The 16,066-nt window shown below is 36.9% G+C and overlaps 1 protein-coding gene and 1 non-coding gene across 2 annotated transcripts; one reads left to right on the plus strand and one right to left on the minus strand.

The window, feature by feature from the left end:
* The first annotated feature begins 7,617 nt into the window (after positions 1-7,617).
* On the plus strand, positions 7,618-13,452 carry LOC124885592 (DNA-directed RNA polymerase subunit beta-like). The gene has a single exon (XM_047393617.1). The coding sequence runs from the start codon at positions 12,097-12,099 to the stop codon at positions 13,435-13,437; it is 1,341 nt and encodes a 446-aa protein (XP_047249573.1). The 5' UTR covers positions 7,618-12,096; the 3' UTR covers positions 13,438-13,452.
* On the minus strand, positions 10,699-10,770 carry TRNAC-GCA. The gene has a single exon. It is a non-coding gene; the product is annotated as a tRNA-Cys (tRNA).
* Positions 13,453-16,066: the final 2,614 nt, after the last annotated feature.

Below are 16,066 nucleotides of genomic sequence, written 5' to 3' on the forward strand. Positions count from 1 at the left end.
ATGACCAAAACGCCCTTAAAAATCAAATAATTCTCGAATCTATCCTTTGGTAGACTGTTTTGATAGCTTAAAGTAGATCAACCATAACGTTTTACACCGATATCCAAATTGGACTAAACCAATTTCATTAGAAAGAGAACTCTCATATCTTTCCTTTGATATATAGTATATTACCCATGTCATTGTGTACAAGGAGTTATGATCATTTGAAGTTGACCCAAAAAATTGCTTTTGATAGGCTGAAGTAGATCGACCATAACTTTTTGCTTCGATAGACAAATTGGATGAAACCAATTTCATTGGAAAGAGGACTCGCAGAGCTTTCTCCATATATAGTTAATCACCCAAATCATTGTGGACAAGGAGTTATGATCGTTTAAAGTTGGAGCAAAAATACGCCAGGCCTTAGTACTTTTTCCTGCACATTGTACTATTCACTAATATTCACGGTTCGATCGGAAAGTTCATAACTTGTCGCTCGGGTGTCCATTTTTGATGATCCACGTATCATTGGAAAGCTTATTCGATACTCTAGCAATGGTAGGTCATAATCTAAGACATTCCGCAGGAAAAATTTATAATTCATTCTAGAAGATAGAACCCAACACGTTTACGCACAAAATTTCAACGAAAAGCGTATTATATCATCCCCCCTTGGAAACATTCATCCCCGAATGATTCTAGACATGCCAATATTAGATAGGGAGTAGAGAATACAGCTGAAACCATTCGTTAGGCTCATGACCACATCGTTTCTCACTCCGAATGCAACATAGAATGCATAAATTCATGAAACTACAGCTGAACACATAATAAATGACAGCTGAACTGCTTCAACTTTTATCAAAAGTGAATGATTTAGGAAAGAATGGTACCTTCAGCTTGATTGGAGTTCGCAGAAAATAGATGCAGGTACTTGGATCGCATATCTGCCTCAGCTTCCCAAGTTGCACCATCAACAGATTGGTTTGTCCACAACACCTTGACCAAGGGAACTTTTTTGTTCCTTAGTCTTCGGATACTGAAATCAAGAATCTCAACAGGAATCTTATCAAAAGAAAGATTTTCTTGAATGTCATCACTCACAGAGGAATCCACTACTACAGCATCGCTAATATGCTTTCTAAGCATGGAGACATGGAATATTGGATGAACAGAGGACAACTCAAAAGGCAACTCAAACTCATAAGCTACCTTACCAACACGGCTAAGAATTTTGTAAGGACCAACATAACGGGGACTAAGCTTCCCCTTCTTTTCGAATCTCTTCACCCCCTCATAGGTGAAATTTTCAGATACACTAGGTCACCAACTTCAAACTTAAGGTCTCTCCTTCTAACATTCGCATATGACTTCTGACGACTCTGCGCAGTTTTCAACCTTTCCCTAATCAATTTAACTTTTTTCATAACCTCAAATAGCTAATTAGGACTACTCACAGCTGCTTCACCTACCTCGAACCAACCTATAGATGATCTACACTTTCTCCCATATAAGGCTTCAAACGGAGCCATGCCAATACTAGAGTAGAAACTGTTATTGTAAGCAAACTCTATCAACAGTAAGTGATCATCCCAACTTCCCTTAAAGTCAAGTGCACAAGCTCTCAGCATATCCTCTAAGGTCTCGATGGTCCGCTCAGCCTGACCATCAGTCTGCGGATGAAAAGCAAAACTCAAAAGCACTTGGGTACCAAGACCCTTCTGAAAAGCTTTCCAAAATTACAAAGTGAACTAAGTACCCCTATCCAAAATGATAGACAAGGGAACTCCATGCAGTCTGACTATCTCTCGAATATACAATCTAGCTTAATCCTCAGCAGTATATGAAGTATGAACAGGGAAAAAACGAGCAGACTTAGTCAACTTATCAACCACAACCCAAATGGAATCATGATGGCGTCGGGAAGGAGGTAAACCAATCACGAAGTCCATATTTATCTCTTCCCACTTCCAGGTGGGAATACTAAACTCTTGCATCATACCACCAGGTCTTTGGTGTTCAACCTTAACCTGTTGGCATATTGCACACTTAGCTACAAACTCTGCTATATCTTTCTTCATGCCACTCTACCAATAGATTTCCCGTAAGTCTCGGTACATCTTGGTGGCACCAGAATGAATAGAATATCGTGCCCTGTGTGCTTTAACCATAATCCTCTATCTCAGATCATCAACATTCGGGACACACAATCTACCCTGCAATCTCAACACACCATCTCCCTCTTGGGAGAAAACCTCTACTTTTTGGTCCTTGACTTACTCCTTCAGTCTGACCAAACTAGCATCTAAGTATTGCTTTTCCTTCACTTTCGAAACCAAGGAGGATTCAGAACTACTCTGAAACCCTATACTACCTTCAGCAGAGTCAACAACCTAACCCCCAATCTAGCCAAATGATGTACATCACGAGCCAACTCTTTCTTACCTTCTACCCCATGCGAAACACTACCCATGGATACTCTACTTAGGGCATCCGCCACAATATTGGCCTTGCTCGGATGGTACAGCACACTCATATCATAGTCCTTTAACAATTCTAAGCATCATCACTGCCTAAGATTTAATTCTCTCTGGGTAAACACATACTATAGACTCTTATGATCAGTGAAAACATCAACATGGACACCATACAAATAGTGTCTCTAGATTTTCAAAGTAAACACAACAGCAGCCAACTCAAGGTCATGGGTAGGGTAATTTTTCTCATGGGGTTTCAACTATCTAGAAGTATAAGCTATCACCTTACCCTTTTACATCAATACGCAACCCAACCCAACTCTCGAAGCATCACAGTACACCACAAAACCATCAACACCATCAGGCAAAGTCAAAACAGGGGCTGAAGTGAGTTGAGTCTTCAACTCCTGAAAACTCTTCTCACAAGATTCGGACCACAAGAACTTCACTTTCTTTTAGGTCAACCGAGTCATAGGAGACGCTATAGAGGATAAACCCTCAACAAAATAGCGGTAATAGCCAGCTAAACCCAAGAAACTTTGGATATCATTCAGAGAAATAGGTCTAGGCCAATTTCTAACAGCTTCGGTCTTTTGGGGATCAACTCTAATACCCTCAGAAGAAATGATATGACCCAGAAAAGCAACTGACCTTAGCCAAAACTCACACTTACTAAACTTGGCAAACAACTTGTGATCTCTAAGGGTGTGCAAGACAGTTCGAAGATGATTAGAATGTTCATCCTCACTACGGGAGTACACCAGTATATCATCGATGAACACTATGACAAACATATCCAGATATGGTCTGAACACTCACTTCATAAGGTCTATGAAAGCTGCTGGGGCATTAGTTAATCCAAAAGACATAACAAGAAACTCAAAATGTCCATAAAGAGTTCAGAAAGCGGTTTTTGGGATGTCACACTCCCTAACTTTGAGTTGATGATAGCCGGAACGAAGGTCTATCTTTGAGAAATAACTTGCACCTTGCAATTGGTCAAACAAATCATCTATTCTCGGAAGGGGGTACTTATTTTTTATGGTAACTTTATTCAGTTGGCGGTAATCAATGTACATTCGCAAAGAGCCATCTTTCTTTCTCATAAACAACACAGGAGCACCCCAAGGAGAAACACTAGGCGTTATGAAACCCTTATCTAGTAGATCTTTGAGTTGCTCTTTCAACTCCTTAAGTTCTGCAGGGGCCATATGGTAAGGAAGAATAGAAATAGGCTGAATATCAGGAAGAAGATCAATCTCGAACTTTATCTCTTTATCGGGAGGTATCCCTGGGAGATCATCCAGAAAGACATCAGAAAACTCATTGATGACATTAACAGACTGGAGAATTGGAGTCTCAGACTTAGTGTCTTTGACTCTAATAAAATGGTAAATACACCCCTTAGAAATAAGCTTTCTAGATTTGAGGTAAGAGATAAAATGATTCTTGGGTGACACAGAATTCCCAGACCACTCAAACACGGATGCACCTGGAAATTGAAACTTAACCACTCGGGTCTGACAATCAATAGAGGCATAAGAAGAATACAGCCAATCCATACCCAGAATCATATAAAAATCTACTATGTCTAACTCAATCAGATCAGCCAACAAGACTCTATGAAGAACGGTAACAAGATACTTTTTATACACTTTCTGGGCAACAATCGAATCACCCACTGGGGTAGAAACTAGGATAGGCTCAGGAATAATCTCAGGACTCATTTCAAAATTCACAACAATCAAAGGTGTAACATATGAGAAACTGGATCCAGGATCCAACAAAGCATACACATCAAACTAAAATATACGAAGCATACCAGTAACAACATCGGGAGTCCTTCCGTTCCTGGCGGGATAGTAAAGCATAGAATCTATTCTGGCACTGCCCGCCAGCATTGCTAGAAGAGGCACCCTGAGCTGGGGCTGGGCGAATCGCTGGAAATGGAGCACTAACAGTCTGGGTCTAGGTCTGGGTCTGAGGGCGATAGTCACGACGCCCTTGTCCATCCTGTGGACAATCTCTAACTCTGTGACCTATGTCACCACACCGGAAACAACCCCTCTTCTCACCCCAACACTCTCCCGAATAAGCCCTACCACACTTAAGACACAGGGGATGATTTGGCTTACTGCCAGCACTGTACTGGGACCTGGATGCATATGACCTGCTACCTTTCTCCTGCCTACCTCTAGGCATGAGAGCACTAGAAGATGACGGTGCTGGCATTGACGAACGATCCTGATACTGAGGGCGACTCTCTCCTTGCGATCTAGTCTGACGCTGTCCGTGTTGCTCGAACCTAGCTCTTTTATTCCCTCTCATTCTATCTCTCTCCATAATCTTGTCTACCTCAATCTGTTGGGCATGATTCATCAGCCTAGAAAGATTTGTCTCACTATTCAGCATAGCAGACCTATACTCCTTAACCACATAACTAGACACTCCAGTCACAAACTTATTCATACTAGCCCGATTATCAGCCACTAAGTCAGGAGCATACTTGGACAACTGATTGAACTTTAGACAGTACTCCCTAACAGTCATAGAGCCCTGTCGTAGGTTCATAAACTCTTCCACCTTTGCCTCCGTTATCTCCAAAGGGAAAAACTTATCCAGGAATACAACCTGGAACTCTTGCCAAGTTGTAGGGATAGCTCCCTCACCTGTACCTTTCCTCCAAGCAATAACCCAGTTATAAGCAAGGTCTTTCAACCTATACGCAGCCAATTCCACACTATGTTGCTCAGATACATGCATCACCTGAGTAATTTTCTATACCTCCTCTAAAAATAATCGTGGATCCTCATCAGACTTGGACCCATAGAATTCCGGCGGATTCATCCGCATGAAGTCACAGATCCTGGCAGCAGCTGAATCACCTCCCTGCTACTGTGGAGTCAGGGGCCGGGTTGGTCTCAATATTTGTAATAACAGCTTGGGCCAGTGCCTGAAAGGCTGCCTAAAATTCAGATTAAGACACGTTTTCATTCAATGGGTCAGCGGGTTGAGGTTGCTGACCATCATTATTTCTTCTCGCTCGACGTGGAGGCATATTTCTAAAAGAGGAGAGCACGATTCAATAGCAGAGAGAGACACATTAAGAATGATAGACTTCTGAAAGAAAGAATCACACTTTTTCCTAAAATGTCTTGTAGCCTATTGCTCATAGATGTGGCGCGCTACACACCAATGATCAAGACACTACTTAACACAGCTTGTCAGACTCCTTAGGACACCTTAAAACCTTAGGCTCTGATACCAAGTTTGGAACGCCCCAAAAAATGGGTCTCGGAGCATCACACGATGCTTGAGGCTACGAGTAGCCCCAAGCTAACCCTTTGAGCTATTTTCATTCAGTTCAACACAAATCAATGGGGTTTCCATAAATAACCCTCAAATATCAACAAAGTAATCATCATCCAAGAATAAAAGAATTTCAGAAAGATAATAAAATATGACTTATTAGTCAACTCCCAACATCTATACTAGTCTAACAAGCCTCTAAGAAAATCAATAAAACTAGCGAGCCATTGAGACATGCCCCAACTGACTCATACTCAGTTATCAAATGTAAACAATTCCATGAAACCAACATCAGACATCACGTCCTTGGAACATGAGGACTCACCACAATAGAGGATGTAGAACAGCGTGCCTGAAGAATCACTGTCGAACCTGGAACTGAGCTCCTGAACCTACATTCTAAGAAAATGCAGCCCACATCCGAAGATGTGGGTCAGTACCATGGAAAGGAATCGAGTATATGGAGGTGTATGCAGTTGTATAAACATCATCATCATAAATATTTATAAGAAATATGTCGAATGTATGAAAGACTCACATAGCCCAAAGAAAACATCATAATCATGAGAGGATGAAATAAGTACAATAACACATGTGAGTCATCTTATAATTTGTCAATCACTTTCAGTTCATCAAGAATATCAATTCTCATAATGTAAATATCATTTAAATCTTTCGAAAGAATAACTTTCACAATTCCACTTTCAAATAACTTCACCATTCACCATAGACACAAGGAAACACACACACATTGGGAGATCCTATAATCGACATAAATCATGTGAGCTACATAGAGTCCAACGTACAACCCACGTTGGGGAGAGCCGTCCTATCCTTGCCATCGAAGTAGGACTATGATATCAAATCCACACAAACTAGTGCTCACTATGTAAATCAGCCTCAGGCTCACTCCTACGGGGGCACGTAGTTCTAGGGAAGGTTGCTTCATACCTCTTAAATATTCAACATCAACGTGCTTATAACACACACTTTCTCAATAAAACACAATTTCCAATGGGGATTCACGACCCAAATATCAAAATCATGATAAATATCATTCAACATTCATGATTTATATCTCCACACATATAAATTCATCTTTCAAAATCATAAACATCAAGATTTCATAATAATCATCATAAGATATGGGTTCATGCGTCAAATTCGTAAAAAATCAAATAAAAATCATGCCTTTGTAAAGAAAATTACTTTTGGGCACAAGAACGAAAGAGAGTTCTTGTTGAAAAACCCCACATACGTTGAATGATAAACTTTAGATCGATACTCATTTTTGAGATGTTAATCATGCCTTTGAATGATGGTTCTTGGAGTTCTTGAACTAGGAACTTGGAATCTTGAATAAATTTGCAGAATTAATGGTGAACTTTGAAGGTTATTGAAGTTGGATGTAGGAGCTTAGGGCTTTCTTTTTGAGGGAATTTGATGAAATATAACATATAATGCTTCTAATAGGCTTTAATATAGGATTTGGACGGATTTTAGGTAAAGAGGAATGACCAAAATGCCCCTAAAATTCAAATAATTCTCGAATCTATCCTTTGGTGGATTGTTTTGATAATCTGAAGTAGATCAACCATAACGTTTTACTCCGATATCCAAATTGGATGAAACAATTTCATTAGAAAGAGAACTCTCACATATTTCCGTTGATATATAGTATCTCACCTAGATCATTATGTACGAGGAGTTATAATCATTTGAAGTTGACCCAAAAATTTGCTTTTGATAGGCTGAAGTAGATCGACCATAACTTTTTGCTTCGATAGACAAATTAGATGAAACCAATTCATTGGAAAGAGGACTTGCAGAGCTTTTCGTTGATATAGCACCGCCCTGTCAAGGCGGAAGCTGCGGGTTCGAGCCCCGTCAGTCCCGACGGATCCAATATAAATCTCTCCCTTTTTATGAAGGGGACGGGGGGCAGAATTTCATTGTCAAAGCAAAGGGGAAATCCTTATTTCTTTTTTCTTTCCTTTGGGTAATATGCGGTTGGATTAGTACAATTATTGGTAGCATTATAGTCAGTATTCCAAGAAATGCTGGCTTTTTTGATTGACCCCGATGCATGTAATGGAATCGGGTACTATACCTTTTTGAGGCGCGCATACACAAAGGGAATTCTTTTCTTGTCCAATACAAAATTGAATATAAGAAAATACTTTCCAGAAAAAACAAAAAAAAAAACAATTTATTTTTCTGGATACGGATTTATGGAACCTCACTTACTAGTTTGAAGTTGAAAAATAGATTTCATGCAAATTGCACACTGAGCTTTTGGTATAGGTGTCCCGGGGCTAATAATCTACGAAGAAAGGAGGGGGGAAGGACAGATCAACCAAAGATCCTACTCCTCTTAGAAAGGGGAATGAATCATTTTTCCGATTTTTCATTTTGTTTTAAGGCCCCATCGACGAAAGAACAAATTGAAAAATAGTAAATTTGATGAATATTCATTTTATACGGTCGCATCTTTATCACACTTCTTTGTCTTCCAAGTCAAAAATAGTTTCGTTCTAAACTCCTTTCTTTTTCCATTTAGCTTTTATTGTTTGTTTGGGTTTGTAACTATGTGACCACTGGAAGTGGAAGAGCTGTTTGATGAGACTTCATCAGATGATTGTACAAGAAGGAACTAGATAGATTAGAGAGAAAAAAAGAACAGATGATAAAAAATGATAAATAAAGGAATTTTGGTTGGATTGGGTCAGGAATCCAAGTTTGGGGCGGTATGGATAAAAGAACTTCCTATGTTATACTATTCAATTCTCGACGACGAATTGATTTGATAGTTCAGATATTGTTATTCATGATATTGATCCGATTCAAGATCATCGAGAGGTAATATTCATTCATTGAATTTACAGGCCAAAGATTTATCATCTCTATGGGATTAAATCCCGAGTTATTGCGAAGTAAAAAACCGATGAGATTATGGAAGTAAATATTCTTGCATTTATTGCTACTGCACTATTTATTCTAGTTCCTACCGCTTTTCTACTTATCATTTACGTAAAAACAGTCAGTCAAAACGATTAATTATTAACTAATTTGAATGAAACTTGACTTCTGAGTTCTTAGCCAAAATTGCCGAAATAAAATGAAAAAGATTCCAATTTCATGTCTTAAATGAAATGAGTGGACTAGAATCGGCAGTATTCTAATAGATAGATAGTATGGTAGAAAGATTCATCTATTTCTTTCTACCATACTATTTATTAGTTAGATTGTAGCTGCTCCCTGGACTAAAATAAAGATAGAGGCTGCATTTGATATGGATCTATAGATCAATCCACAATATTATCTTGATATATGTGAATATCAATTCCATATATGGGAGTGACATAGCATCCAATTCCATTTATTTGCTATATCTATTTGTTCTGATCAATCTGAATTACTCTTATGTCTTATAGTTTGAATTACTATATTTTTTATTTCCAATATGAATCTCGGTATCTATTGAAAGAATCAAATCAATGAAGGAAAAGCGATAGATATAGGCATATTCAAAAAATCACGTAGTAATCTTTTTTTTTAACATTCCCAATAAGTAATTGAGTAAACCATTGACAGTAGTTCCACGGGCATCGAAAAGGAAGAGTAAACCTCACTGATTTTTAACGCCTGAACCATGATATGAAATAAGTCGATAAAGTATAAATCCAATTTTAAAAATTCGAAAGCGGTAAATGCGCAATATGTGACCCACCTGACAACCTTATTCTGCATAGTATCTCGTTAGACAACCATTATGTTTATATCCCTTCTTTCTCATACAAAGTGCGTATACACTTAACAAAAAACTTCTTCTTTGAACAGTAAAGAAAGAAACAAATAAAAAAAGGGTCCGGCCCTCCTCAGTATCACCTAGTAAGAGGCCGTTGATTGGACTAGAAAATTTAGGAAGAATTAGGTTAAAATAAATTTCCTGGGATCCTCTTCCTTTCGAACTACAAACATGGGAATCGTTGAAATAGCTCTTTGATTGAAGGAGGATGATTCCTATAATACATTACTCCAGTCGAGTCCAATGGAATTTCAAAATGAAGATATTTTTATTTTGTTCCAAACGTGTTGCAGAACGATCTAGAAAGCAATTGATATTGATACAGTTTGCTTCCTTAACTCAATTAGTAGGACCCCTAGAGTCCACTCCTTCCCCACACTACGAGTGAAAGGGAAAAAGTAAAGACTACCATTAAAGCAGCCCAAGCAAGACTTACTATATCCATATGAATTATGTCCCCTATCTCTATAAATATAAAGGAATTGTTCCATTATTCCTCACTAATAATAGTGGAATCAATGGCGCAGAGTCAAAAAGAACGAAGACTATTAATAAACCAATCCGATAAATTCGCTCATTTTATAAGAAATTCCTATATGATTTCTAATCGGGAAAGATTAAACACAAGCAAAATCCGCAGTAAGGAATGTTACTAATGGAACATGTAGGAATAATAGGTCCTATTCTTTTTTTGTTGACCCTCATTTCAATTGATTGGATGCTTGAGCACTCAGAGATTTTCGTGAGTTCCTCGTATATAATAAAGTATCTTCCGCCCCCTTCCACAACTATTTATATTTCCTATCGGGCTCTCCAATCTAACCGAAGGTCCAGTCATTATACAATGGATTAATAATATAAAATTTTTATTTGTAGTAGAAGGTAATTGCGAAGTCTTGATAGCCCCTCTAGCATTCGAATATTTCCTTGAAGCCTAGCCTAAGCCTAAATATGCAATGATATGCAATGCAAGGATATTTAAAATTTTTTAGAAAAACCCCCAGACCAGATGTTTAGAATCAAACAAGTATCAACAGTCTGCCTTCTCTGCTTCTGCTGGGGAATCGTTCGGCGGGTTATATCAACAGAAGAAAAGAAGATATTTCTAGTTTTTTGTTGATCAGGCGACACCCGGATTTGAACTGGGGAAAAAAGGATTTGCAGTCCTCTGCCTTACCACTCGGCCATGTCGCCAAAATGCTACAAATACAAAATAGATGAAAACTTTCCCGGATTACTGAACTGCTTTTTTATCGTACTTGCACCTTGAGTTCTGTTTTCCTTAATTTTTCCTAAAAGTCAAAGAAATCCTAATCCTTCTTCCCTTTTGATTGGGTTTGATTCATCCTTTCAATTTCGATTGAGTCTATCTCAAAATTCATAATGTTCAAAACTTTCTCTTACCTTTCTATTGAAATCTATTGAAAAATCAAATGTGGATTTTCAGTCGCAAAATCAAAAATTCAACTTTATGAAAATAGGAACCATTAACTATTGACTTAGAATGCATGAACAATTCTTGGATTTGAATCTCCAATTTTTGTTTTCCTAATGACATAAGAAAATACAACTTGATATATAACTAATCAGTATGGATTTTTTCAATCAAAAAATCCTTCTCAATTATAAATTATAATTATTAATAATAATTATAACAACAATTATGAGTATATGTAAACCCCCCAAGAGAAATTGTTAGACGGATATATATTATTTATATATGTTTCCGATATAGAATTATCAGATATAAGAAAAGTATCATACTTCAATTTGAATTTTGAATTGAATAGAAAATTTAAATTCTGTTTTCGTAGAGCACAACCTGTGTTGCCCCGAATAGAACATAGAACGACAATAAAACAAGAAAAGAGAAGAAAGACGGATATTATAGATATCTCCACACGTGTTTAAGCCATACAAACCTTCTTTTCTTATACACTTCACAATCGTATTCTACTCAAAAATCCGTAAACAAAATCTCTCTCTTCTCTGCGAATCATTTTTTGAACAACGAAATCCATAACATAAAAGGGGGTTAAATGCTAAAAAACCGATTCTAATTCTATATATTCTCTTTCTGATTTTTATGCCTTTATCTCAGCGAAAAGATCAAATGTCCAATCCATTTATTTTTCTGGTATTCAAGCAGGTTGGAATATGTATTATCATAATAATGGTAGAAATGGAATCATTTTTGTTTTTATATTCTATACAAAATCCTATAAACTTAATTAATAAGTCTAAGTAGCAGAAGTCCGTTTCTAGGGATGTTTTATCAATTTCTTTCCATTTGTATCTGTTGAAAATTCCAATAAATTCCAATTCAATTTAAGTAGAAAATTATCTTTCTTCCTCCGTTCATACGTATTTCATACATTCCAGATATGGAGTTGGGTAAAATTTCATGTGATTCGGTAAACAAAATTGAAATGCCACCATTGCTAGATCATTTATCTAATCTATCTAATTAGATGAAGAATGAGCCAATAGTGGTATTTTTTGATAAATGGGAAATTAAAAATGCTCTGGGATGGAAATGAGGGAATATCTACAATACCTGGATTTAATCAGATACAATTTGAAGGATTTTGTAGGTTCATTGATCAAGGTTTGACGGAAGAACTTTATAAGTTTCCAAAAATTGAAGATACAGATCAAGAAATTGAATTTCAATTATTTGTGGAAACATATCAATTGGTCGAACCCTTGATAAAGGAAAGAGATGCTGTGTATGAATCACTCACATATTCTTCTGAATTATATGTATCCGCGGGATTAATTTGGAAAAACAGTAGGGATATGCAAGAACAAACAATTTTTATCGGAAACATTCCTCTAATGAATTCCCTGGGAACTTCTATAGTCAATGGAATATATAGAATTGTGATCAATCAAATATTGCAAAGTCCCGGTATTTATTACCGATCAGAATTGGACCATAACGGAATTTCGGTCTATACCGGCACCATAATATCAGATTGGGGAGGAAGATTAGAATTAGAAATTGATAGAAAAGCAAGGATATGGGCTCGTGTAAGTAGGAAACAAAAAATATCTATTCTAGTTCTATCATCAGCTATGGGTTTGAATCTAAGAGAAATTCTAGAGAATGTTTGCTATCCTGAAATTTTTTTGTCTTTTCTGAGTAATAAGGAGAGAAAAAAAATTGGGTCAAAAGAAAATGCCATTTTGGAGTTTTATCAACAATTTGCTTGTGTAGGTGGCGATCCGGTATTTTCTGAATCCTTATGTGAGGAATTACAAAAGAAATTCTTTCAACAAAGATGTGAATTAGGAAGGATTGGTCGACGAAATATGAACCGAAGACTGAACCTTGATATACCCCAGAACAATACATTTTTGTTACCACGAGATATATTGGCAGCCGCCGATCATTTGATTGGGCTGAAATTTGGAATGGGTGCACTTGACGATATGAATCATTTGAAAAATAAACGTATTCATTCTGTAGCAGATCTTTTACAAGATCAATTCGGATTGGCTCTGGTTCGTTTAGAAAATGTGGTTCGGGGGACTATATGTGGAGCAATTCGGCATAAATTGATACCGACACCTCAGAATTTGGTAACCTCAACTCCATTAACAACTACTTATGAATCCTTTTTCGGTTTACACCCATTATCTCAAGTTTTGGATCGAACTAATCCATTAACACAAATAGTTCATGGGAGAAAATTAAGTTATTTGGGCCCTGGAGGACTGACAGGTCGCACTGCTAGTTTTCGGATACGAGATATCCATCCTAGTCACTATGGACGTATTTGCCCAATTGACACATCTGAAGGAATCAATGTTGGACTTATTGGATCCTTAGCAATTCATGCGAGGATTGGTCATTAGGGATCTCTAGAAAGCCCTTTTTATGAAAGTAGATCACCCAGATCATTATGTACAAGGAGTTATGATTGTTTAAAGTTGGAGAAAAAATACGCTAGGCCTCAGTACTTTTTCCTGCACGTTTTACTGTTCACTACTATTCACGATTCTATCGAAATGTTCATAACTCATCGCTCAGGTGTCCATTTTGGATGATCCACATATTGTTGGAAAGGTTATTTGATACTCTACGCAATGGTTGGTCATAATCTAAGACATTCTGCACGAAAAATTTATAATTCATTCTAGAAGATAGAACCTAACACGTTTACGCACAAACTTTCAACGAAAAATTTCCTAGGGTATTATACTTCAACTCTACGTTATGGAAGGATATTGATGAAATGACCAAGTCTTTTATAGGTTGGAAGCTCACCACATCATAACAAATGACCGACAAACCAAGCTGATCTACCTAACAATGCGCATGAAAAGTAAAAATGCCTTTAGACCTTGCATCGCAAGGGGATACAACATCCAGAGAGGTTAATGGGATGAGAAATAGCATGTAACTCAGGGATAAGGATAAAGTAAAGATAATTAAAATTCCATCTCAAATCAATGTGCATGTTCACATATATGAGTGCATACATATATACTTATATCAAATGCTGGGATAGGGAAAAAGGTTTAACATGCACTTTAACACGCACTTTAACCTTCATATAATAGTACCCATAGGCTGTATGGTCCCTAGCTCTTACCCCCTGGTCGGGCCCTAGTGCGTGTAGTTGCATGAACCAAAGAATAATCTTATATATATATGCATGGGGGACTCAAACCTCCCAATCATTTACTAAGGTGATTTAAACACCCTAGCTTATTCACTATACCCATGCACCCCATAAGTTCAAAACCATAAATAAAACATGAGCGATAATCATATATGAACCATGAGAAACATTGTTCAAAAACAAACATTCAAATCTCTCAACCCATGTTATAAATCCAACATGAAAACCACATGAATAACTAGTTAAAACATATGTTTTTACCAAATAATAGTTTTGGAAGAATAACATGACTGAAAGTATCATAATTATAGAGAGAAATCACCCTTGAAAGCCCTAATTGAACACCTTCTTGGAAACCCTAAGTATCTTGACCTTGAAGATTTAGGAGTGTTTGAGAGGTTATTTTGATTTGTTTCAGAGTGATAATAATACCCTAAAGAGGTTTTAAGTTATGGGTCATTATTGGAGAAGGGAGGAAATGTCTAAATTACCCTTAATGAAAATAATGAAAAATTGTCACCAGTGACTACGCGTCACTATATGACTTAAAAGGACACATTATGACTCATCACCATGAGTCATAGTCAAGATAGTAACTGAAGGACCCTTCTCTGGTAACCGTACGATTCATACTATACGACTCATCACGTGACTCTACGACTCATAGGATCCAAGTTATATTCAAGACAAAATATTTTGGGCAACACACTAGTTTTACTACGGATGAGGCCATATGACTCAATTGGAGTAATTATGACTTGTAACCACCAGTCATGGTCAAGGCAGTGACATCAGGTTAGCATACTGGTCAGGCTATGGTTGGGTTCTTAAGACCCGCAATGACATATTATGACTCGTAGGGAGACTCATAATCTAGGTAATGAGTTTAAAACTTGAAAATATTTTTAAATGCTAAAATTCGTGGTGTTTCATTAATTTGGTAGAAAATGCCTAAAACAGGTCAAACTTAATAAACACAAGTTAAAAATATACATAAGGTGTTCTAAATAGAAACATATTCAACACATGAATACCAATCCCAGGACCTATTAGAGTTAGTACAAGAGCATCTAAATGGCAATAATACAATCCAAGAGAGTTAGAATATAGTTAATACATCTATCTCAATACAAAAGACTGAATAATAATAAGATAGAAGGAAATGGGAGACTTTGAACTCCAAGAGCTCACCCTATCTTCAAAAGATCAACTCTACACAAACAATGATCGATGGCGATAACTAGTCCTTGGATCTACACCAAAAAGGTACAAAAGTGTAGTATGAGTACTAAAACAATGGGTACTCAATAGGCATCATAAGCCGATTGAGCTAAATCATGATATAAAGATGATATAATGCAAGATAATCATTACTAAGTTAAGGTACAGAATCAAACCTTAATCATCTCTATCATCACTATATATAGAGAGTAAGCAAATAGAAATAACAATATAACATAAGACAACAATACATACCAATAACATTGTACATAAGAGATAGACAATTCAAAATCATAACGCATCATAAAGCATCAGCACAAGGCTCTCATATACCAACTGGTTCATAAAGTAAAGAACTCATCACAACATCCCATACTACTGGATATTACACCCAAGAGAAGAATAAATAAATAAATCAATCAATGTTAACACCAATCTCATCGTTGTTCCACCGTCATTCGACAACTTACCATCAATTGGTCCTTTAAGATGTTCATCAATTTCCAACAGATGAGAATATAATAACAACCTTAATATCACCATTATTTACAATAGTATCATCAATATACACCAATCACTCTTTACTAGCTAGTCAACTCACATTAACTAATCCATTTACTTACTAGCTATCAAATGGC

This window comes from Capsicum annuum, chromosome 7 (assembly GCF_002878395.1).
Source record: "Capsicum annuum cultivar UCD-10X-F1 chromosome 7, UCD10Xv1.1, whole genome shotgun sequence".
NCBI classification, from domain to species: Eukaryota; Viridiplantae; Streptophyta; class Magnoliopsida; order Solanales; family Solanaceae; genus Capsicum; species Capsicum annuum.

Bases quoted from the DNA above. Each gene is read 5' to 3' on its own strand.
- LOC124885592 (XM_047393617.1), top strand. From the start codon at position 12,097: ATGCTCTGGGATGGAAATGAGGGAATATCTACAATACCTGGATTTAAT.